Below are 23,844 nucleotides of genomic sequence, written 5' to 3' on the forward strand. Positions count from 1 at the left end.
TCATACATTTTGAATAACCAGTCTTAGATTTTGTGAATAATCGATTCCAGATTCTGTTTCCGTAGCTTAAACCAAAGACTTAATTTAATAACAATACACCAACGTCAGCAGAGCAGAATTAAGCAACAGCGTAATCTAATTAATGTCTGTGTTTTAAACCCAAAAACCATTGTTTTCAGCCCCATTCTCACAAAATACAGACAAATAAACACAGTTAAAGGATAGATTAGAAAACAGCGAATAACAGAACTGGCTAGATTACTTCAGTGTTTTCGGAAAATGTTCTTCCACAGATATGTATGATTGTTTCTTTATTGATGTTCTGAAGGAATTGATCATTGCGACCTTGTCAATTCACTTTGAGAAATTTTCAGTAATACTTAAAATTTAGTCTCTATTCTCTAAACTTCCAATAGTGATAATGATAATGAAAGGTTAACCAGGGAGCTTTCAAATCTTTGTGCTCGAGCATCAACAGCCAAACTCCACCTCTGCAGGCAAATGGGACTAATTTTGTTTGTGAAACTTGGTTTGCATGGATGAGTTGGACTGAAGTATCTGTTTCCCTGCTGTATGACTCTATGCCTCTAAATCCCATTCAAAAACTGGTTCACACTTTAGCCTCTCCTTGTTTGACCATCATGTTCCCGCCCAGACTTGCTGATACTCATTCCCAGGTACTGACCTCGTCAGTGGGCAAACATATGCTCTCTGGTTAAACGTGCTGCTTTCCCCAGTGTCAGAAGAGTCTATAGAATCTTCTGGTCAAGAACCAATCTGCATTTAACTTTCAGTCGTGAACCCTCAAACAAACAGCAGTTTATTTGATTTTTTTAAACTAGCAACTGCTCACAATCCAAAGATCACCTTTCAGCTCTCAGTTCATAGCTGCAAACCAAAATTAGAATAAAAGAAAAGTGAAAAATCAGTGTGGGTTCTACCGTCTTGTTGCTTGAAAATATGAAATTAAATTGATACCCTGATGCCCGTATATATGCTGTAGAACCTTCTAAACCTAGAATTTGTGGAAAATACATGCCGTTCATATCTAAATTCATTTATTGCACAGTTATTCCATCCCTTTTATAACATTGTAATGCAGTTTTGAATGTAAATTGATGCAGAGAAGGCAAGGTAGCTTCAGCATAGGGTTATGTGATGCTTCAGTATGTTAAGGCCAAGACACGAAATACCAGTTAATTAATTAAATCATTAAAATGTACCTGCCCTGAGAGTTTGGAGGAGGTGCAGCATAACAGTATACCATAGTTTTCCCAATGTTACTATCAAACATTTCTGAAAGAAATATTAGTTGTATATTTACAAAGCTGTTGAAGTTTGAATGGTTAGTGAAAAAGTTGCAACGTAATGTCATTTATAAAGCCTACATCTGTATGCTGCTCGCCTGTTGTAGCTGACTCCAATATCTGCAGTTCTGTTTGCTTTTTTTCTGTCTCAGACAACGATAACCATTTCTTGTGATATTCTTCACTTAGCATGCACAGTAATGTATTAGAGAATGTATAGTTCATATTACCATTGTTTATATATTTAGTGTTTAATTTTAGACAAAATTATGTACTTTTGAAAGAACAATTTGCTTTGAATTTTTTGTTCTGTATTTTGTTGAAGTATAGCTGACTTGTGCAGAAGCTGTTTGCTATTAGATTTCTGATCATTTCAGATTTAGGATGTGTTGTAGAAATATTTGTAAAACACCAAATGGGCGGCATTAACTTACAATTGCGTTACATTGCTGTGTTCGCATACAATGAATTAAATAAAATGGTTCAGTGTTTTAAGTAGCAAGTGTTTAAATTCCAATGGAGAGAGCATGTTTGATTTCTAGCAATGCTGACATTCAGACTAAACTATTATTAATTGATTCCATTAGTTCATCATTGGACCACAAAACATGCACCTCCTGTTAAGTAGTCAGTCATAGCATGACTTTAACTGCTACAGTGGAGAGGGTTGTGGCCCAGGTGTACTTTAACTGGCCAAGAATCCAGAACTAAAAAGAGGCAAGGCATGAATATTGTATCTGAAAGCTTAAAATTTCCTGCAGCTGAAGTTTAGAAATTAATCGCAAGAGAATCACAAGTATTTGCAAGAACTTGGATGAAGGGACTGAGTATATGGTTGTTGAATTTTCTGATATCACAAATGTAGGTCAGAAAGTAAGTTGTAAACAGGACATAGGGATACTTGAAAATGATATGAATAAGTCAAGTGAGTGCGTGGAAATTGGGCAGATAGAATATGGTGTGGGGAAAAAGTGAACTTATCCACTTTGGCAGGATAGAAAAACAAAATATTATTTAAATAGGAAGATCTTACAGAACTGAGGTAAGGAGTGATTTGTTTGGCCTGGTCCGTGAATCTCAAAAGGTTAATATACACATACAGTGGTGGTTAGGAAGGGCAATAGAATGATGGCATTTATTACAAGGGGTACAAAATATAAAAGTAGGGATGTTTCATTACAGATAACACAATGTGCAGCTGGAGGAACACAGCAGGCCAGGCAGCATCAGAGGAGCAGGAAAGCTGACGTTTCGGGTCAGGACCCTTCTTCAGAAATGGGGAGGGGGGAGGGAGCTGGGAAATAAATAGAAAGAAGGGGGGTGGGGCTGGGGAAGGTAGGTGGGATGGTGGTACATGAGTGCAGGTAGGCAGCAGTGGGGATTGGTCATTGAGGTGGGAGGGGTGGATAAGTGGGGAAGAAGACTGACAGGTCGAGGAGGCGGGGCTGAGAGGGAGATAGGTAGGAGAGAAGACAGACAGTTCAAGGAGGCAGGGATGAGAGGGGCTGGGGAAGGTAGGTGGGATGGCAATAGGTGAGTGCAGGTAGGCAGTGGTGGGGATCGGTTAGTGAGGTGGAAGGAGTGAATAGGTGGGAAGGAAGACGGACAGGTCAAGGAGCTGACCAATCCCCATCACTGCCTACCTGCACTGACCTATTGCCATCTCACTTCCCTTCCAATCCCCTCTCATCCCTGCCTCCCTGACCTGTCCGTCTTCTCCCCCACCTATCCGCTCCTCCCACCTCATTGACCGATCCCTACCACAGCCTACCTGCACTCACCATCCCACCTACCTTCCTCAGCCCCACCCCTCCTCTCTATTTATTTCAGAGCTCCCTTCCCCCTGCCCCGTGTCTGAAGAAGGGTCCCGACCCGAAACGTCTGCCTTTCTGCTCCTCCGATGCTGCCTGACCTCCTGTGTTCCTTCAGCTCCACACTGTTATCTCTGACTCCAGCATCGGCAGTTCTTACTATCTCTGAGTGATGTTTAATTGCAGGCTGTGCAGGGCATTGATGAGATCATATTTGGAATATGAGGTGCAGTTTTAGACAGCTTATTTCTAAATGGTTTCTAAAATATTTTAGAAACCAATCAGAGGAATTTCATTTGACTGGTTCCTGGAATGAGGAAAGTTGGGCCTATAATCATTAGAGTTTAGAAGAGTTTAGTGGTGATCTTATTGAAATATAAGTTCCTGATGGACTTGACAAGGTAGATGCTGAAAGGATGTTTCCTCTTACAGGAGAGACTAGAACGAGAGATGACCATTTTAAAACAAGGTTTTTCTCAATTAAGATGGCGGTGAGGAGAATTTTTCTCTGGGTGATGAGTCGATATAATTCTCTTCCAAGTAATTGACGGAGGCAGGGTCATTGAATATTTTTAAGGCAGGTTAATAGATTCTTGATCAACAAGGGAGTCACAGGGTATAGAGCCTATCCAGCAGAGTGAGTTTTGAGTCCTCAGTCGCACAAGCCATGGTCTTATTAAATGCTGTGCAGGCTTGAGGGGCCAAATGACCTGCACCAGATCTTCATTAATGTGTTCGTATTTGTTAGTTTGATTCTACATTGTTGGAAAAACTCCTGTCATTGTTGAGAGATTGGTGTAAACAGAGTTTAAATGTCTCTGCCCCTGAATCTGTTATAGAAGGTAACCCAATGAAATTGTTTTGCTTGAGCAGAGTCTTTGAATTCTCTTTATAGGATCGTATTGTATCCATGACATTAGACAAAGAGTATGATGTTGCTGTGGAAGCTATCCGATTGGTCACTTTGATATTGCAGTGAGTAAAGTTGTTATTCTTTCATTTTACGGTACACCTATCTTGGTTCACCTGTTGTGAGAATTAGATAACCACCTCTAATGTAATAGTGTGGACATTCTGACTATATCTTTCTCTAACAAGGTGGGAGATAGGCTATTAATGTTGTTTTCACCCCCACTGGGTCTGATAGATTAATCTAAAAATTGTACTACAGTTTTGCATTATAAACGTTTTGTCCTATTGGCTTCATGATTGTTTTAGGGGAAGTGAGGAGGCATTATCCAATGAAGATTGTGAGAATGTGTATCACCTTGTATATTCTGCACATCGTCCTGTTGCTGTGGCGGCTGGGGAATTCCTAAACAAAAAGTAAGCGACACAGTTGTACATTATCTGTTCTCCTTCATTAGCTTTCCATGAAGTATAAAAGTGTGTTCAAAAGTATGTGCATTATCAACAAACCTAAGTCAGTCTTTTTAGACTGACTGACTCATGTTTAATTAATGTTCACATGGAAGGACATAATGATAAATATTTCATTCTGATTTATGCAACAACATTCATCTTTCTAGGATCAAGAGCCAAGGTGGAACCATATCACATAACACCTTGAATGGTTGAATTATACAGCAGCATTATAAATTTGAACTGTTTGAATTTTAAACAGTTTTGCCACAATACGATTTTCTGAACAATGTTTGTTCTGTATATCATTGCAGTGTTTCCTTTATAATTTAGATTGTCATTAAAAATAGTTTCCTAATACATTAATGTTAGCCTCGATTTAGTGGTTGTGAGTTCAAATACAGAGATTTGAGTGCAAAATTTAGGCTGATATTACTGAAGAAATGCAGTTTTTTTTCAATGAAATTTTAAAATGTGACTCCCATATTTCTGCTTGGATGGCTATAAATGGTTCATGGCATTGTTTGAAGTAGAGCTGTGAAGCTCGCCCGAGCCTCAGTGACCAAACCACTGCCTCTAAAATATCCCTGACAAAAGTCATCATTATTTTATTGCTGTTTGTGGGATCCCAATATTGGAAAACGTTCACCAAACTTTAAAAGGACTTGATAGGTTTAAAGATTTTTGGGCATCTTGAGATCATGAAAAGTACTCTATGTGAAACCAAGCTTTTTGTTTCCTTTTCAACTCATTTTTTCCCGAAAATTTAGTTACCTGCAATGTAAAATCAGTACAGCAGATGGCAGCACTGAATTTAAAAAAGAATGTAGGTAATGTCCACAAGGTGGCAAAATTGAGGAAAGATTTAAACTAAAATAACGAGGTGGCAATTTACAGTATTTTCAAGGAATTACAGCAGTGATTATTGCACTTTTTAAAAAGTAATGCTGAACTTGAGATATAAGTGCTGTTTGTTATGAAAGTAGCTGCTTGTACAGATGCTGGAGTAGAGATGCTATTTCTGACTTCTGCAGCTATTTCTCCATAAATACATTAGTTTTAACTTTCACTGCTTATGTCATAACTTGATGACATAGTACCAAATCAGTGTAATGTGGTAGTGCTTCAGACAAAGTTGATAGTTAGCCATGTAATATCCTACAATACATCATTTTCTTTCAACAAAATTTGTTTGATCTTTTCTCTACTAATTTATCTCTTCTTGTGTATTTCCTTCATATTTTCCAACTATTACAGGATAAATTATGAAATATTATGAGGCACCTTTATGAGCTTTCTGCTACCTTTTCTTTCCCTACAACCTCCGAAATGCACATTATAAAGACTGTTAACTTTGTTTGGGAGCCAAAAAACATCAGCCCGTTACAAACAATGTTGTAAGCCCTTTTAACTGCTGTTTGCATGGACAAAGAATAATCACTGTACTATGATGCATGTGGGAAAGTTTCACAACATCTCAATTATAAATTTTAGGTTGTTCAGTCGACATGATCCACAAGCAGAAGAGGCCTACGCAAAGAGTAGGGGAAGGCATAGCCCAAACGGAAATCTTATTAAGATGTTGGTACTTTTCTTCCTAGAAAGTGAGGTAAGATCAAAGAATTGAAATCAAGAATTGAAATAGTCAACAAAAAGGTGACCTATTAATAGAAAGGAATACAGCGGTTCTGAGAAAGTATCAAAAGACCATGAGGTTGCAAAGCTGTGTTAATACTTTGCTTACATTATTGAGGTGATTTGATGGCATGCATTCTGTTGTGGCTAATGGGTAGGGAATTTGGGATCAGCTAACAAAGGAATAACTTGCTGAAATAAATGAGGGGAATTGAACTACGAGAAAAATCTGGATGGAACTATGATCAGCAATAGTACTGCAATTAAATATACACTGTGCCGTAATGTCAGTCTACAGATTGTTTAAGCAGCATATTTTGGTGTTATATTTGTTAGTGATATTTAATATTATATGTAATAGTGGAAAAAATAATATTCTGTTGAATTATTTCTATACATTTACTTTGATGAAGGCTATCAAATGTAACATAATCCAGTTGTCTCTGATTTGTTTCACAATGGCACAGAAATTCACAGAGAAATCTGGCTTTACACTAGTCATGGGGGCAGATATTTGCAACATTTCCCTGCTCCAATTGTCTTTCCCTCCTGCTCTATTCAAAATTAGTGAAGTTTTTTTTTTTGTTTCTGGCTATTTGAAAGCATTTAAGAATTAAAGAAAGGTTGATCATACTTTCATGTTTGAGAATACAGTGGTCATTCCAGTCAACATTTCAGTTTCACTGTGATCTTAGTCAAGATCTTCTGATCCAGGATGGTCAGAAGTTGATATACTCTGGAAGGTGTCCCTTGTATATTGCAAAGCAAGGACTCTGTGGAAATTGCCCAAGAAGTTTGAACATCCGATAAGCAACTCCCCTGCTTTCCAGAACCCTCTGAAAGTGTCTCCGGGTCTGAGCTATTGTCTGAGACTATGGGCAGTTCAGATTTACTTAGCTGAATAGTTAGCCAGGAAGTGGTGGTTTACAAAAAGCCTAATTTAACTCCTCTCTCCTCTAGTCACTCTCACTGGACCATCCCCTTCCCACAATTTCCACTTTGATAGCAGTAATTGGGTCAGATCAATCACCATCCTTACCCCTTATTCACTTCTGGCACCTACCCTAACATATATGCCACCCTCCTTACCCGACATGCCTTACTGACTGAGTTCCATATCCACCCATTTGCACACATGTCTCTCTCCAGAGCTTTTCAAAAGAGCTTTGGGGCATTTAAATTGTAGTTCTACTGGAATATGGCAGCAAGAATTATAGAAAGAGGGTATGGCTTCTCACAGATTCTGTGTGCTGCTACTTCCAAGGATTCCAGTGCTGAGTCAGTTTTGAAGAATCCTCCATTGGGAGATGGCAAAAAAAATCAGAGGAAGTTCATAGTGTAAACTATTGTCTGATGAATGTCGTAAATAGAGTTTCCAATCTGGATCAGAAGTTCTATGTCCCTTGGGTCTATTTTGGAAGAGTGCAGGGGGTCATCTGAAACTGTGGTCCCTTAGCAATTTTGCTGTTTAACTTTAACATCTACATTTAAAAGTAGAATTTGAAAACTGTGTATTCCCATCTAGAAATTTAATTCAACTTATTTTGCTTGTTTGCTTTTCAAACTGTAACATTTCAGTTGCATGAGCATGCTGCCTATCTGGTGGATAGTTTATGGGAAAGCTCCCAAGAACTTCTCAAGGATTGGGAATGTATGGTAGAATTGCTGTTGGAAGAGCCTATACAAGGAGAAGAAGGTAACTAAATGTTTAATTATAAAAACATATTATCTTAATGATAACAGAGTTTACTAGTACAATAGGCTTATAGAGTTGGTTTTTGCTAAGTAATTTGAGAATATTCTTTGCAAAATTTAACATTCATGTGAATAATAATTATGACAATGATTTGTGAAAGTTTACAGTAAGAGGAAACTATTTGAAGCCTGTTTACTAACATTTTCTCGGGAATATTTGGTTTACCATCCAGTGCAATGAAGGCACATGAAACTCCTGATTCTGAAGCATGTGACTGATGTGCTAAGGAAAGTGCATCAGTCAAAGATTTACTTGCTGAAACCAAATTGGGAACATTTTTCCAAGATTTTGACTATCCTTACTGACCTATTGTGCTTGTAAGTCTTACATAATTGCTGGCATCAAAAAAAAATCACACTCACCACAGTAAAAGATGCATAAGGGTTAAGCCAGTTGGAAGAAACCAGCCCTCACCAAATAACATGTTGAAACAATAAGCAAAGGTCTAAATTTAGTGGTCAGTGATGAAGTGATTTCATTCATTGCTGACCTCATGAAAAGCTGCCCGCAAAGATCTAATGATCTCTATGGTGCACATGTCACCTTTTAATATTAGTTTGAATCTAGCACCAGTTGACAGTGATGTCATTAGGTAGGGCGAGCAGCCATTTTCATTGAAATATTCTCACATGGAGCCAACCTGGAGGTAAAGTACAGTGTTAATCCTTCAATTTTTATAACATTTTTAAAAGAGCAAATTAAATGATTGCACAAGCAAGTAAGATTCTGAAATGTCGTAAACTTTAAAAGACAAATTAAATTTTGGAATATTTGACAAGAGAAAGTTAACACTAAAATATAAAATTAGTTTCACTGAAATAAGAGACGTGCTGAAGTGGATAAGTCAACTCATTGCTACAGCATTGTGGTAATTGTGGTTGACTGGGAAAATTTCAGTCATGAAAGTGGTGGCCTTTGGCCTATTCATGTGTAGGTGTAATATACATAATGCCATGTTCTGATTGGTGTAGCTGGTAGCCTGCAGGCTAGATTTGATATGCCTGATTTTGATATCAGAGGAACTTGCATGAGGATCAAATGGCTGGGCCTTATTTATGAGACTTTCAGTCTGAAAGTATGTGAAGCTGTAAGATTCCCAATGCCTGCATTGAGCAGTGAAGATAGGCTAGCACTCGATAGTCTTTTTTTCCATGAACAGGATGTTGCCATCGATCCAAAACGCATTCTGCCCACCACACAATTGAATAATGTGATTGGTAATTAATTTCAACAGCACAGCTGATATACGCCACAAAATGGGGTAAAAAAACCTCGATGATTAAACTTTTTGAAACTACAATTGAGAGCCCAACTAACGGTCAATTGGGAAAATTGAGTTTGGTCTAGGATAATGCAGTTAATACATGTGCATGAACTTCAAAAGATATTTGATGAAGTGCCACATAATAGGATTGTGAATAAAATTAAGAATTCGTGGAATAAAAGGGACAGTAACAGCATGCATGCAAAATTGATTGAAAGACCGGTAAATGAATGGATTTCCTAGTAGTCAGTTAGGATCCTTACTGTTGTTGGTATGTTATTGACATGGGTAAGGGTTTTCATGACACAAGTTTGAAATCTGCAGATGATGCAAATCTTTCAAGTATTGTGAACTGTGAAGAAGATAATATTTTTAAACATCACAAGAATGTAGACAAAGGATGCTGGTAGATTGATAGAGATGAGGACAGTGAAGTGATTTGTTTTTGGAGGAAGAATGAGGAGTGACAATGTGATATTGACAGTACAATTCTAAAAGGGGTTCGGGAGCAGAGGAACCTACTGATCGTCGAGGGTGGCATGGCAGTTTCAGAGGGTGATTAATAAAGTGTATGAGATTCTGGGCCTTATTAAAAGGAGCATATTACAAAGAAAGTTATGATAAACCAAGTGATACCCCGATCGATCTTACTTACAGTATTGTGCCCAACTTCGGAAAATCCAATTTAGGAAGAATGGAGTTACTGTTGTTAGAGCTTGTAGAAAACAGGTTGCAAGAATTGTTCCAGAGATGAAGGCCTTCATTTATGTAGGTAGTTTGGAGAAGCTGGCGTTGTCTGCTTGGAGAAAGGAGATTTGATTGAGGTATTCAAAATCATGAAGGGTTTGAACAGAGTAGAGGGGAGAGTCTGTTCCCAATGGTGGAAAAAAAGAGAAACAAAAGGCACTAAATTATGACTGGAAAAAGAAGCAACAGTGACATAGGGAAGTGCTGTTTTTCGCATGCATTTGGGATCTAGAATGCACTGCCTGAGTGTGTGCTGGAGCTTAATTCAGTTTTGAGTTTTAAAAGGAAATTGGATAATCATCTGAAGAGAGAAAAATTTTAGGACGACAGGGAAAAGTTGTGACTTTGTCAAGTTACAGAGAGGCAACTCAGGCACAACAAGCTGAATGATCTCCTGTGCTATAACCATCGGTGATTCACTGACTGAAGTCTTTGGATTTCCGTTTGTCACTTGCGCACGTGCAGACTACAGAATTTGTCAGTTTGTGGAGTAGTATCTGTGACCGCGGATGGTTTTATACTGTCTTACCACTGCAAAATCCAGGGCATTATAAACTGTCCAAATACTGTGCTGATTTTGTAATTGTTCCTTATACAACATCATCAGGAATGTTCTGCAATTTTGAAGCTGTTTAATCTTTACTAGGTATGACTGACAGGCAGGAAACTGCGCTCATAGAGCTTATGGTGTGTACAATTCGGCAAGCTGCAGAAGCACATCCTCCAGTTGGAAGAGGAACAGGCAAAAGGGTACGTACTGCACTTTTAACCCCTGAAGAGGCACAGGTTTGAAGTCAAGGGAATAAGGTTGATACATATAAATAAGTTTCCTACTTTTTGGCACAAAACTTTAACATCTTTATACTTCACATATAATTAAAGCTAAATCCGGTATATAACAATAACTGTTCAAAGTTATTTGGTTAGAATTCTTTACTCTCATCTGTGATTAATCTATCAGTTAGAAAATGGCAATAGTTATCCTTTATTCATTCATGGAATTTGAGCTTTGCTGGCTGGACCAGCATTTATGGCCCATCTATAGTTACCCTTGAGAAGTTGATGAGCTGCCTTCATGGTATACCCACAATGCTTTTAAGAAGAGAGTTCTAGGATTTTGACCCACCAACACTGAAAGAACAGCGATACGTTTCCAAGTCAGGGTAATTAGTGGTTTGGAGAGGAATTTGTATAAGATAGCATTCCATGTATCTCCACCTTTGTCCATCGAGATGGTAGTTGCGGGGTTGGCAGATGCTATTGAAGGAGCCTTGATGAATTTATGCATTGCGTCTTGTAGATTATTCAAACTGCAACTGTGCCTCGGTGGTGAAGGGAGTGAATGTTCAAGATGGTGAATGGGGTGCTGATCAAGCAGGCTGTTTGTCCTGGATGGTGTGCAGTTTCTTGAGTGTTAGTTGAACTGCATTCGTGCAGGCAAATGGGGAGCATTCCATCACACTGCTGATTTGTGCCTTATAGAGAGTGGACAGACTTTGGAGAGTCAGGAGATGACTTAGTTACTGTAGAATTCTTACCCTCTGACCTGCTCTTGAAGTTGTTTAAATTGCTAGTTCAGTTAATTTTATTTGCCATGGTAACCCCAGGATTTGCTGTATTTGGCCATGGACTGTTTCATTGCCTTAGTAATTATGAATAGTGCTGAACATTGTGAATCATCAGCGAAGATCCCCACTGCTGACTTTATGATGGATGGGAAGTTATTGATGAAGTAGCTGAAGATGGTTGGTTCTGAACACTACCCTGAAGAACTCCTGCAGTGATGTCCTGGAGCTGAGATGACCGACTTCCAACAACTAAACCATCTTATTTTGCACTAGGTATGGCTCTCAACCTGTGGAGATTTTCGCCATGATTCGTATTGACTTCAGTTTTGCTAGAGCGCCATGATGCCACACTCAGTCAAATGCAGCATTGTTATCAAGGGCTAACATTCTCATCTCACCTCTGGAGTTCAGTCTTTTGTCCACGTTTGAAGCGAGCCTGTAAAAGGTCAAGGGCTGAATGGTCTTGGTGGAAACTAAACTGAGTATCAGTGAGCAGGTTCTTAAGCAGGTCATCAACAGTATAAGACTGTTGATGACCCCTTCCATCACCTAAATGATGATCGATAGTACGTGATGGGGCGGGACTTGGCTCAGGTTGGATCTTTGCTTCTTTTTGTGTAAAGGGCATGCCTAGGAATTTTTCCACACTGTTGAGTATATACCATTGTTGTAGCTGTACTGGATCAGCTTGGCTAGGTGCACAGCAAGTTCCAAAGAAGAAAACTTCAGTGCTGTTGTCAGAATATTGTTAGGACCTAAAGGCCTTGGCAGTATCCAGAACCTTCAGCTATTTCTTAATACTACATGGAGTGAATTGAATTGGCTAAAGACTGACATAAGTGATGCTCAGAACCTCCAGAAGAGGCCAAGATTGATCATCCACTGGATCCTTCTTGCTGAAGATTTTTGCAAAAGCCTCATCTTTTGCACTGATATGCTGGGCTCCCCCATCATTGAGGGTGGATATTAGTGAAGCCCTCTCCTCCAGTGAGTTTTTAATTGTCTTCTACCATCCATGATTGGATGTGGCAGGACTGTAGAGTTTAGACCTGGTGCATTGATTGTAGAATCCGTTAGTTCTATCTATCACTTGCTGTTTATGTTGTTTGACACCCAAGTAGTCCTGTGTTGTAGCTTCACCAGGTTGACCCTTCAATTTTAGGTTTACCTGGTGCTGATCCTGGCATACCTTCCTGCACTCATAATTGAACCAGGTTTGATTTCCTGGATCGATGGTAGAGAGAGTAGAGGATATGACTGGCTATGATTGTGACTGAATACAATTCTGCTCCTGCAGGCCAGACCCCAGGTAAATTCGGCAGCAAAACAACGTTAGTGATCCAAATGGATTTTATTACAATTTGACAGTGGTCTTATGGTCATCGTTAGACTTTCAATTCAAATTTTTTAAAATTCCACCATCTGGCAGGGTAAAATTCAAATTTGAATCCCAGAACATTGCCTGGGTCTCAATAATAGTCCAGTGACAGTATCACTGCACCATTGTCCCTCCATCATCCCCATAATCTATAATTGGATTAATCACAAATGAGAGGAGATAATTCTGTCAATCAAATGGTACCATGGTTATCGAAGTATCTAAATTTAGATTTCAGTTGACTCAGGTAGAGGCGGCGATGGCATAGTGGTAATGTTACTGAGCTATTAATCCAGAACCTGAGGTTAATGTTCTGAGGATATGGATTCAAGCCTCACCATGGTAAATTTGAAATCAGTAGCAAAAATCTGGAGTAAAATGCTAGTCTACTGGTGGCTGATTATTGTAAAAACCCGTCTAATGTCCTTCAGGGAAGGAAATCTGCCATCCTGGTTTGGCCTATGTGTGATTCCAGATCCACAGCAATGTGTTGATTTTCAACAACCCTTTGAGCCATCAGGCATGGGAAACAAATGCTGGCCCAGCCAGTGATGCCCTTAACCCATGAACAAATGAAAAATGATGATCTTGCTTTAGTCACCAGATTGTATATTTTAGTTCCATTCCAGGACTTGAGCATAAAAATCAAGTGTGATATTCCAATTTAGCTCTGAGGAAGTGCTGCTCTATTGGTAGTGCCATCTTTCCGATAAGACAATGAAACAAGACCCTTTCAATCACCCTGAGGGCAGTATTTTAAAGAAGTACTAGTGATTTATGGCTATGTCATCGCTGATATTTATCTCTGAACCAATGTCACAAAAACCCATTAGCTGGTCTTTATCAAGTTATTGTTTGTGCACAGTTTGGCTGCCCTTTTCCTTTATTACAACAGTGGCAATGTGTGAATACCTTTTTGAGAATATGTGGATATACGTTCTCAATCCCTGGAGGAACAGAACTTGGTGGTTGCAATCCTAGCCTCTTGCTAAAGTTCAGTATGAAGTCTTCAACTTTTCTATTGCGGTAGATTAAATTGAACAAATATTTTTGTATGTGTTGTTTCAACTTAGAGGCTTTTTGTGGGCAACTTGTAATTCATTCTAGGTACTTAACAATTGCCTTTATGTACATAAATCTATGAATAAATGTAAAAATTTGCAAAGTTAGTTTGAAAACTTCCATTGCAATCTTATTATAGGTCTTAACTGCAAAGGAGAGAAAAATGCAGATAGATGATCGCACTAAATTGACAGAACAGTTCATCGTGGCACTCCCCATGATGTTAGGAAAGGTAACTAATTTGTAATATTTGCGCAGTATTCATACAGTAAACATCCAGATGAGAATGAATATGCTTTAAAATTACAGTTCATTTATTTTCTGAATGTAAATAATATTGAATTTGGATATTCATTGTGTTTTAGTACTCAGCTGATTCTGAGAAAGTGGCAAACCTATTGCAAATCCCTCAGTTCTTTGACTTGGAACTGTACAGTACAGGAAGAATGGAAAAGGTAAATAGTAATGAGAATTATCTTGTAATATATTCTGTACTTAATTTTTTCTCAGAATCTCATGGAATAATAGATGCTTGAGTGTGACTCTCAAGGCAGCAATACCATCTCTAAATTCAGGTCAAATGTCATAAACTGACAGGGTGAAGCCCCCTCTATCTTGTACTTTCTACATTTTAAGGTGTTGGTGTTCAGTTAGCGCTAGCAAAAACCTTAACAAAATAGTTTCCTTCGGTGTATATTCAAATTTGCGAAAATGTCAAAATTTTTATTTCCATTTGGGAAAATGTATACAACATGTAAAGATTGTGTCTGTTTAGTGGAAATGAAGTTCAGCACAGTCATTTCACTTCTATTATGACAAAGTAACATGTAATTAAATTGGACACCAGGTTTTGGGCATAACTTCCTTGAAAAGAAAAAAAAAATGGATCAATGGTTCTCCTGCATGTAAAATTACTGTTTCTATTATTGACTGCTATTCGTGCTATTTGGAATGGTTGAAGTAAATTCTGATTCGTAGTGATCCATTTACTCAGTTAAGAAAGTTGTACAGTAAGTGCGAGGTTATCTTTTCATGGTGATGGAACAAAGCAGCCAGTGCTTTTGGATTTCCAACTCACTCTCAAAGTGACAGGATGCAGTTTCATTTTTAAGCCCTCCCAGTAAAGGGAGATGCTGAGTAGAGGCCAGTGACTTTGCCTCAAAGTGGGTGAGCAATGCTCAAGAAGTGAGGCTATACTACTTCTGGAGAACTTGCTACTAGAGTAGAAAATAAAATGATAAAGATCCTGCATGAGAACATGAATGACTAAAAATGAGCTGCATGAAAAAAGAATCATATTCCTACCTTGTTAATAAATAATGTTTTTAATGGGAAATAAAAGTATGCTTATTTGATTTTTTTTCCCCCCTCTCCCAGCACCTCGATGCATTGCTAAAACAAACTAAGTTTGTTGTTGAAAAGCACATAGAATCAGATGTCTTAGAATCATGCAGCAAAACGTATAACATCCTGTGTAGTGACGAATACACAATTCAGAACCGTGTTAACATTGCACGCAGTCAGATGATTGATGAGCTGGTAGAGCGATTCAGTCAGTCAGTTGAAGACTTATTGCAAGAGGTGAGTGTGAACTGTGTCAATAAATAAATTATCTGCTTAGAATAGTAGTATCCAATCTGTTGTAAAGATGTGCTTTACAATCTTGAGGGTTTTGATTGATATGTCAGTTTGTTTTGTGGCTAAAAGAATTACATTTGACAAGTTTTATATTCTTTGGTATGCTGGTATTGCTAAATTGTTGCCCATCCTAATTGCCCTTGAGAAAGTGTTTGTGAATCATCAGCTTGAACTGCTGGGACTGAGACTGTTGGCTTCTAATAACCATCTACATCTTGTACTTCTTTACTGTGGAGGATTCCACTGACCCCACCCCACCTCAGCTGACCTCAGTTGTGCCAGGGCTCCTTGATACCACAATCAATATAGTATTGGCTTGACGTCAAGGGCAGCCATTCTCAATTCACCTCTGGAATTCAGTTCTTTTGTCCATGTTTGAGCCAAGGCTGTAATGATTGGCTTTGGATGGACCCCAAACTGAACATCAGTAAGCCGGTTGTATGATTTGAAGTAATGATTAAAAGTTTGTGAAGGTTTTCACCTCCTAAATTACATTTTCTAAAATTCAGAAGAAGCTCCCTTGTAATAGTTTGAAATTGGAAGTACGACATTTTTATTTGGTAGACTGCAGTGTGGATTTATAAGTGTCTGAACTGCAGTTCTTGCCTTTATTCACCGTATTGTATGAAATGTTTTAAAGGCTGCATCAATTTTATCTGTTTTCATAGGGAGAAGAAGCAGATGATGATGACATTTATAATGTTCTCTCTACTTTGAAGAGGTTAACTGCCTTCCACAAGTATGTGAAAGTGAGCTTGTTCTATATAATAAGCATTTTGCTTTTTCAGGGTGACAGGGTGCAGCAATGCAGTGGAGCACTTTTGCATGATACTATAGAGTGCTGGAATGTAGCCTTGTCTTTATTGTTCTCCAGCTGATGTGTGTTCACCCTAATAGTGAATATGTGTTAGGCAAAAACTAGGTTCCTTGCAGTAAGGGAAGAAAAATTGATACAGTAGATATGCTTTCAGACCATTCAGCACTGGCTATAGGATGGCATTAGTTGGACCATTGAAAGGGAACTGTTAGCTCAGAATTACAGCTGGAGAAGATAAATCAGCAGGAAATATTTCATTAAAGTAGTATCAGTTTGGAATATTCAGTGATAAATTTCACATTAAGGACATAGTCCTCTAAAAGACTTGGTCTAAAACAAGCATACTTAGAGCTGTTGTTTTAATATATAGGAAGTGTTCTAACAATGATGTTAGAGGTTTGAAAACAAGTGGAATAAATTCTGCATTCCACACTTTGTCATTTTTAGATTTGTTTGTATTTTACATTAATTTCATTTAAAGAAAATCTTTGGTAGTAACTAATTTTAATTTCTACAGTTCTGAACTGAAACTTGGACATAGTTTACCATTATTTGCTTAAGGTAGTCATACCATTGGTGTAATTGATAAGCTATTAGATATTATGTAACTAATTGAGTTTGAAACTTAGTGGAGTTTTTAAACTTCAGCCACTGTGTGTTGAATAACGAATGGTGGACTTCAAATTATGATCATTCTAAGCTGCAGCAATCTGGATCACATTGGTCTATTGCAAGACGGATGTTTGTTTTTAACCTTTTTATTGAATGCAATGTTCTGAGAAAGCTATGAAACCCGAACAGCCTGGATCGTAGAAGAAAACGGTCAGTTATCACTTTAAAATTTTCTTTTATTAGTGCTCACGATCTTACAAAATGGGAACTGTTTGGAAACTGCTACAGGCTTTTGAAAAGTGGGATTGAACTTGGATCTATGCCAGAACAGGTAAAAATTCCTTGAAAGTGTTTTAAAAAAGCTTAACTCCTGCAGTTATTTTATGAGAATTTGCATTTTTTTAAAGAACATTTAAAATAGTTGAATGTGCATGTGCTAGTTTTTCAGTAGCTCAAAAAAATTCAAATATGTGTAAGATATTTGCACAGAAAGCTTGAATTTGACTAATGAATATCAGAAAAGCTAATGGATATATTCTTCTAATGCTTTTAAACTGTATGTCTCAAAGATCTTGAGTTCGGTTAATATAGACTTTGTATATAAAAATAAAGTTGCATATAATTTTTCATTCTATTTGCCAATGGGAAAATTCTTAAAGGTTTGGACACTTTGCTGCCTGTCCATTTGTCTCAAGTGTAATAGTTATGTAATGTTTATTTTACTGGTCTAGATAGTGGTCCAGGCACTCCAGTGTTGTCACTATTCCATTCTGTGGCAACTTGTCAAGATAGCAGAAGGTTCTCCAACTAAGGTGAGGAACGGTTGTAAAGTCAGCAATAGTAATGCTATTGTTAAAAAAAGACTTTTTACAAATGTGGAAGAATTGGAATTGTGCCAGAAAAAAGGTACCATAATTTTTCAATTAAATCAAATTGGGAATAAGTTATAGCTTTAATTGAAATGTTGTTCTGTGAATACATTCTTAAAACTGTAGCAGTCTGTTTTGGGGTGTCATTTCCAGTTATGCTGAAAATTATGAAAGCACGTCTAAGATTCTAAATTGATTTTTAGATCCATGGTGTTTCTGGTCAGATTGGAAGTACCTGTTGGAAGTAGTTGTTTACTTTTGGCTGCACTAGTTTGCCTGTTCTAGTTTATTGGAAAATAATTTACATTCTTTATTTTTCTTTCAATACTTTTAAATTATAAACTAACTCCTCCATTTAATAATTTATTATTCGTGGTCTATACAGAAGTAAATCTGTCCTGCCATTTAAAAAAAAGTCTAGTTTGTAAGTCTTATGCACTAGATATTGGCATCACTCTACTAAAGGGACAATTTCCTCATTTACAGTGGTGGCTGCACTTACACAGGGTCTTAATCAGGTAACTTCTTAAAATGTCACTTTAATCGTGCTCAAGGCATGTTGGAGAGAAGTGATGTTAGAAGTGACATGTGATAGTTTGAAATTTATGTTACTTTATTTTTAGGGGTTGACTGGTCATTAGTCCTCTGTATTGAGATTTACCCATAAGAGAACATCAAAAGGATTCGGGATTTTTTTTCAGAAATCATTCTTGAGATAGGGCTTATAAATGCAGCACACCAAAATAGTTGAACACAATAAAAAGCTAGATGATGAAAGTCAAGATATATCAGTCAAGTGATTGAGGGTTTATGTTCTGAATGCTTGAAGACGGATAGCTTGAATATAGGTAGGGAAACCCATAGTGTTTGGTGCTGGGAAAGAATGCATCAGTCAAAGTTGTTTTTTTCATTGACTTCTGCTCTTAAATGGAATGGAAAGCTCAGATCCTATTTCGCTGGAGTCTAATTGTTTTAGTCTACAGTGCTTGGTGGTATACCTGAATCACCGTACTGCTAAACTTGTCAATTACAAGTGCCCTGCCATTCCAGAGCTGTAATCCCTCTTTCCATTGCCGCTTCATAATTTTTTTCTTCAGTATTTCTTTTTACTTGACTATTTTCAAGTTTAGGTCAGTCGTTGGAACCAGGTGTGAAGCTGTTTGAAAGGTATTCCATTTAAATATATCAACACTGGAAATACAGAGTGTGCCAATCCCAAGTACACAATAATAAATGTACACAACTCTTTCCACCACTATGGTTGTTTGAATAGTAGATCTTATTTCCTGTTTCATGGCTGTTTGAGTTGAATTAACCAGACAGACAAAAGTGTAAACATGAGATTTAAAATCAAATATGCTAGAGGAGCAGAATGAGCAACAGCTAATAGGAGTATGTTCTGGGATGTACTCAGCTGAACCCTACGAATACTGTCTGTGGTTAGGCATATTGTACCAAGCCTTTCTCATATCTGAGGGTTCTAACAATAGAAACTGGGGAAAAATTTGGAACTGCTTTTGTATTGGTAGATACTTATTAGCCCTATGAAATATGCAATTTTAATGTAGTACACCTAGAAAAATGGAAAAAAATAGTCATTTTTGAACATTTGAACACAGCATTGAACTTTGTGCTTTGCTCAATTGAGTATCTGTAGACTTGGATAGGTGTTAAATGTAACTGTCTTAAAAAAAAAAAATTTCTTTCAGGATGAACAACTGGGATTGAGAAAAACATTGAAAGCATTTTGTATTGTCTGTCAGCACTGTTTGACAAATGTCAACCCTTCTGTCAAAGAGCAGGTACCTATTTCCATCATAAAGTAAGATTTTTTTCACAAGTAATTCAAGTGGTGCATTTGGTTAATTTAGTGTAATTCAAGTATTATTTAGAGTCATAGAATCAAACAGCACGGAAACAGGTACTTTGGCCCGACTCATCCATGCCAGCCAGATTTCCTAAACTGAACTGGTGCCATTTGCCTGCATTTGGCCCATATCTCTCTAAACCTTTCCTATCCATGTACCTGTCCAAATGTCTTGTAAATGTTGTAATTGTACCCACCTCTACGACTTCCTGAGGCAGTTCATTCCATATATGCACCACTTTCTATGTGGAAAAAGTTGACACTCGGGTCCCTTTTAAATATTTCTCCTCTCACCTTAAACTTATGCTCTCTAGTTTTGGACACCGCTGCCTGGAGAATGGACCTCGGTTATTCACCTTTTCTCTGCACCTCGTGATTTTATAAACCTCTGTAGGGTCACCCTGCAGCCTCCTACGCTCTGGGGGAAAAAGTTCCAGCCTCTTTTACAACTCAAACCTTCCAATCTTGGCAAAATCCTTGTAAATTTTTTTGCATCATTTCCAATTCAGTAACATCCTTCCTAACGCAGAGTGACCAGAATTGTACTCAGTACGCCAAATGTGGCCATACCAATGTCTTGTACAGTTTTAATATGACGTCCCAACTCCTGCACTCAGCACTGTGACCAATGGAAGGCATGCATGCCAAACACCACCTTCACCATCCTGTCTACCTGTGGCCCCTCTTTCAAGGAACTATGTACCTGCACCTCTATGACTCTCTGTTCAACAACACTCATTAGGACCCTACCATTGACGGTGTAAGTCCTGCTCTTGTTTGTATTACCAACATGCAACATTTCACATTTTTCTGCATTAACTCCATCTGCTATTCCTTGGCCCACTAAAGTCTATTTATGTCAAAGTTCCATAACAGCAAGTAAGTACTTTGAAAATGTTTGGAAGATCTTTGTCTAAGTTTATACTTCAGCAAAATTATTTTCAACAGAAATAAGTTATTTTTTGAGATTATTGAATCAAGCTAAAACATTGATTCCAAACTGTCATTTCAACTGGAACTATAAAAATGCTATATTTTAATAAAGATTTATTTTGTCACATTATAGGCATTCATGTTGCTTTGTGATCTGCTAATGATATTCAGTCATCAGTTGACAACTGGTGGCAGGGATGGGCTCAAGCCGATTGTTTACAGCCCAGATACTGGACTACAGTCAGAGTTGCTCAGCTTTGTAATGGATCATGTATTTATTGATCAAGATGAGGAGAACCAAAGCATGGGTAAGACTGTCCACATGAAAGTAAATTTCTGTATTTAATTAAAGTTAAGTTTATTTGGTTTCTTGGTGATATTCAGGGTTTATCCATCTTTATCATAATTTAAGATACTCGACCTGACAGTATCTGGGTTATAATGTTATTTATGATATCAATTTTTATTTTTGAGTATCAGCATTGATCTGTTCAGACCACATAACATAGGACTTGAAAGTAATCTGCATCAGGAGCACAGTAGACAAAATTCGATGTGTGTTTTAAGTTTTAGATTGAGAACAAGACACAAGGGTGTAATTGTAATAACTGGTTTCTTCTCTCTACCAAGAATGAAATTGCCATTTTTACCAAATAAATTGTAATCTTGCATTTCTTTTTCCTGTGCAGAAGGAGATGAAGAGGATGAAGCCAACAAGATTGAAGCCCTCCATAAAAGAAGAAACCTCTTGGCAGGTTTTTGCAAGCTTATAATTTATGATGTTGTGGATATGAATGCTGCTGCTGACATTTTCAAGCACTATATGAAGGTAATTTTAGAGAAGAGAAAATTACTCTTATAAAGCAGAATTAAAAGTACCTTGTAGATCAAATCAATAAAGCTTGCTGGTAATTTTCTTTTTAGCTTCACTTAATGTGGACTTATGGGGAATATTCATCCTTTATTACCCTTTTACTTTCTTGACAGTCGTTTCTGCTTGGTTAATGTTCCGAGCCAACAGTATCTCTAAATGCTTTATCCAAGCACCATTTTCCTGTATATGCCCAGACAATGAATATACCCCACGACTGTAATTACAAAGCCATTCCTGATCCTTGCCTAATCCCTCATTGCCTGTGTGCACATTCCAGCTGAAGTCACTTGAAAGAATTTATGTACTTAAATCCCAAGTATTTCCTTAGTAATTCAGGAAAACTGAGGCCACTTGCCACACTGCTTGAGATCAATTAACTCAGCACAAACTGAAAATAAAACTTGAATGCTTAATCCATATGGCTTAGTAATTCATTGGCTATACCTTTACCAGATAAACTTTAGAAAGCCATTGAAGTTTTTTAATGCCAATTAATACATAGCATGTTGAATTAACAGACTGCTCCATTAAGTAATGCAATATTAGTCTACATTCTGCTGTTGAAAAGTGTTCTAGATTTATTGACATCTTGAAAATTATAAATATCTTAAAGAAAAATAATAAATAGATAGTTTCCAATAAGGTATCGTGTCATGTTTGTGTACTTTTAAAAACAGTATTACAATGACTATGGAGACATCATAAAGGAGACGTTAAGTAAAACGAGGCAAATTGACAAAATTCAATGTGCCAAGACACTTATTCTAAGTTTACAACAGGTAAGACATTTATAATGCTCATCAGCAGCAAATTATTTCTGAGCAAATTTGAGTTAGGTGAAATACTGACTTTCAGTATTTTTTACTTTAGCTCTTCAATGAGCTCATCCAGGAGCAAGGTCCAAATCTTGACAGGTCATCAGCCCATGTCAGTGGTATTAAAGAACTTGCTCGTCGGTTTGCCCTCACCTTTGGTCTGGATCAGATCAAGACGAGAGAAGCTGTTGCTACCTTACACAAGTGAGTACCAGCACAAAATTACAAGTACTACAACAGTAAAGTTATACTTCACAAAAGCACCGTCAGGTTGTGACATTTCTTATGCTAATTATAGCCGATTTAGTGTTAGCTGTGATAATCTAAAATTTACACCTCTCCATTCTGATGTACCAACTGATTAAAGCACTCTTTCACTAATATAATCTTAGAATCTTTCATAATTCTGAACGTCTTCATTCAGTTCCCCATGAATTCTGTGTTTTTGAATTTTCCTTCATAACATAACTCCTTATTCTGAGTTTAATTTTGGTGATCCTCCCCTGTTCATGTTACATCTTTCCCATATTGGGATGCATGCAACACAAACATGACGTAAGTGTTTTGTAAATTCAATTTAATTTCCTTTTAAACTCTGTTAATGCAGAGACCCAGATAATGTTCTGGGGACCCAGGTTCAAATCCCGCCATGGCGGAATTCAAATGAAATTTGAATTCAATTTTAAAAATATCTGGAATTAAGAATCTAATGATGACCATAAATCCATTGTCGATTGTCAGAAAAACCCATCTGGTTCACTGATGTCCTTTAGGGAAGGAAACTGCCATCCTTACCCGGTCTGGCCTACATATAACTGCAGACCCACAGCAATGTGGTTGACTCTGAACTGCCCGATGGGCAATGAATGCTGCCTGGTCAGCAATGCCCTTGTCCAATGAATGAATAAATAAAAATCAACTGCTTCTCCTATAAATGTCACTTGACTTAAAGATTTGTCTATCTGTGCTCCTGAAACTCTGTTCTTCCTCCTCTTAATAATTTTATTGTTTAGGGTGTAATTTTTAAAAAATACTTTCTCCCTAAAATTATGGGCGTTAGGTGGCAAGCAGTCTTTGAACAATTTATCATCCATAGGTTATTTGCTTGAATTATGAGACCTAATTGCTTTAAAATCAGGCTCTATACAGTATTTCTAATTTTTTGCTTATTACTTTAGGGATGGCATAGAATTTGCCTTTAAATATCCTAACCCAAATGGACCAGAGTATCCTCCACCAAATCTTGCCTTCCTTGAGATTCTTGGTGAATTTTCTTCTAAACTTCTGCGACAGGACAAAAAAACTGTGTAAGTAAAATATTGAGAAATTCATTTCTAAACTAGTATAATAAAAAACTTGCATTTACTCCTAGTTTCTGTTTTTTAATTGTGTTTTTAAGAATAACATGTTTGAGAAACTAAGATACCACAAATTCATTACTTCAAGTAAAATTATTACTTTTATTCCTGTAAACTATACAGGGAACTATATATTCTCAGCTGTTTATAGAATTTATATAACAGCAGTAT

General features: G+C 37.4%; 1 protein-coding gene across 5 annotated transcripts in view; it reads left to right on the plus strand.

Moving 5' to 3' along the window:
• The window catches only part of LOC109934307 (cohesin subunit SA-1), a 194,876-nt gene that overhangs the window by 162,249 nt on the left and 8,783 nt on the right, over window positions 1-23,844 (plus strand). For 4 of the 5 annotated variants that reach the window (XM_048604839.1, XM_048604842.1, XM_048604840.1 and 1 more), the window contains exons 12-28: window positions 4,014-4,093; window positions 4,319-4,444; window positions 5,975-6,089; window positions 7,694-7,811; window positions 10,529-10,632; window positions 14,030-14,122; window positions 14,256-14,345; window positions 15,268-15,471; window positions 16,197-16,267; window positions 17,201-17,288; window positions 17,689-17,769; window positions 19,536-19,628; window positions 20,760-20,934; window positions 21,316-21,455; window positions 22,178-22,279; window positions 22,371-22,519; window positions 23,494-23,622. In XM_048604839.1, the coding sequence (XP_048460796.1) occupies window positions 4,014-4,093; window positions 4,319-4,444; window positions 5,975-6,089; window positions 7,694-7,811; window positions 10,529-10,632; window positions 14,030-14,122; window positions 14,256-14,345; window positions 15,268-15,471; window positions 16,197-16,267; window positions 17,201-17,288; window positions 17,689-17,769; window positions 19,536-19,628; window positions 20,760-20,934; window positions 21,316-21,455; window positions 22,178-22,279; window positions 22,371-22,519; window positions 23,494-23,622 (1,958 nt within the window). The remainder of the gene's footprint in view (window positions 1-4,013; window positions 4,094-4,318; window positions 4,445-5,974; window positions 6,090-7,693; window positions 7,812-10,528; window positions 10,633-14,029; window positions 14,123-14,255; window positions 14,346-15,267; window positions 15,472-16,196; window positions 16,268-17,200; window positions 17,289-17,688; window positions 17,770-19,535; window positions 19,629-20,759; window positions 20,935-21,315; window positions 21,456-22,177; window positions 22,280-22,370; window positions 22,520-23,493; window positions 23,623-23,844) is intronic. The other variant, XM_048604843.1, reaches the window with a different exon arrangement.

Source organism: Rhincodon typus, chromosome 13 (assembly GCF_021869965.1).
Source record: "Rhincodon typus isolate 14 chromosome 13, sRhiTyp1.1, whole genome shotgun sequence".
Lineage (NCBI taxonomy): Eukaryota > Metazoa > Chordata > Chondrichthyes > Orectolobiformes > Rhincodontidae > Rhincodon > Rhincodon typus.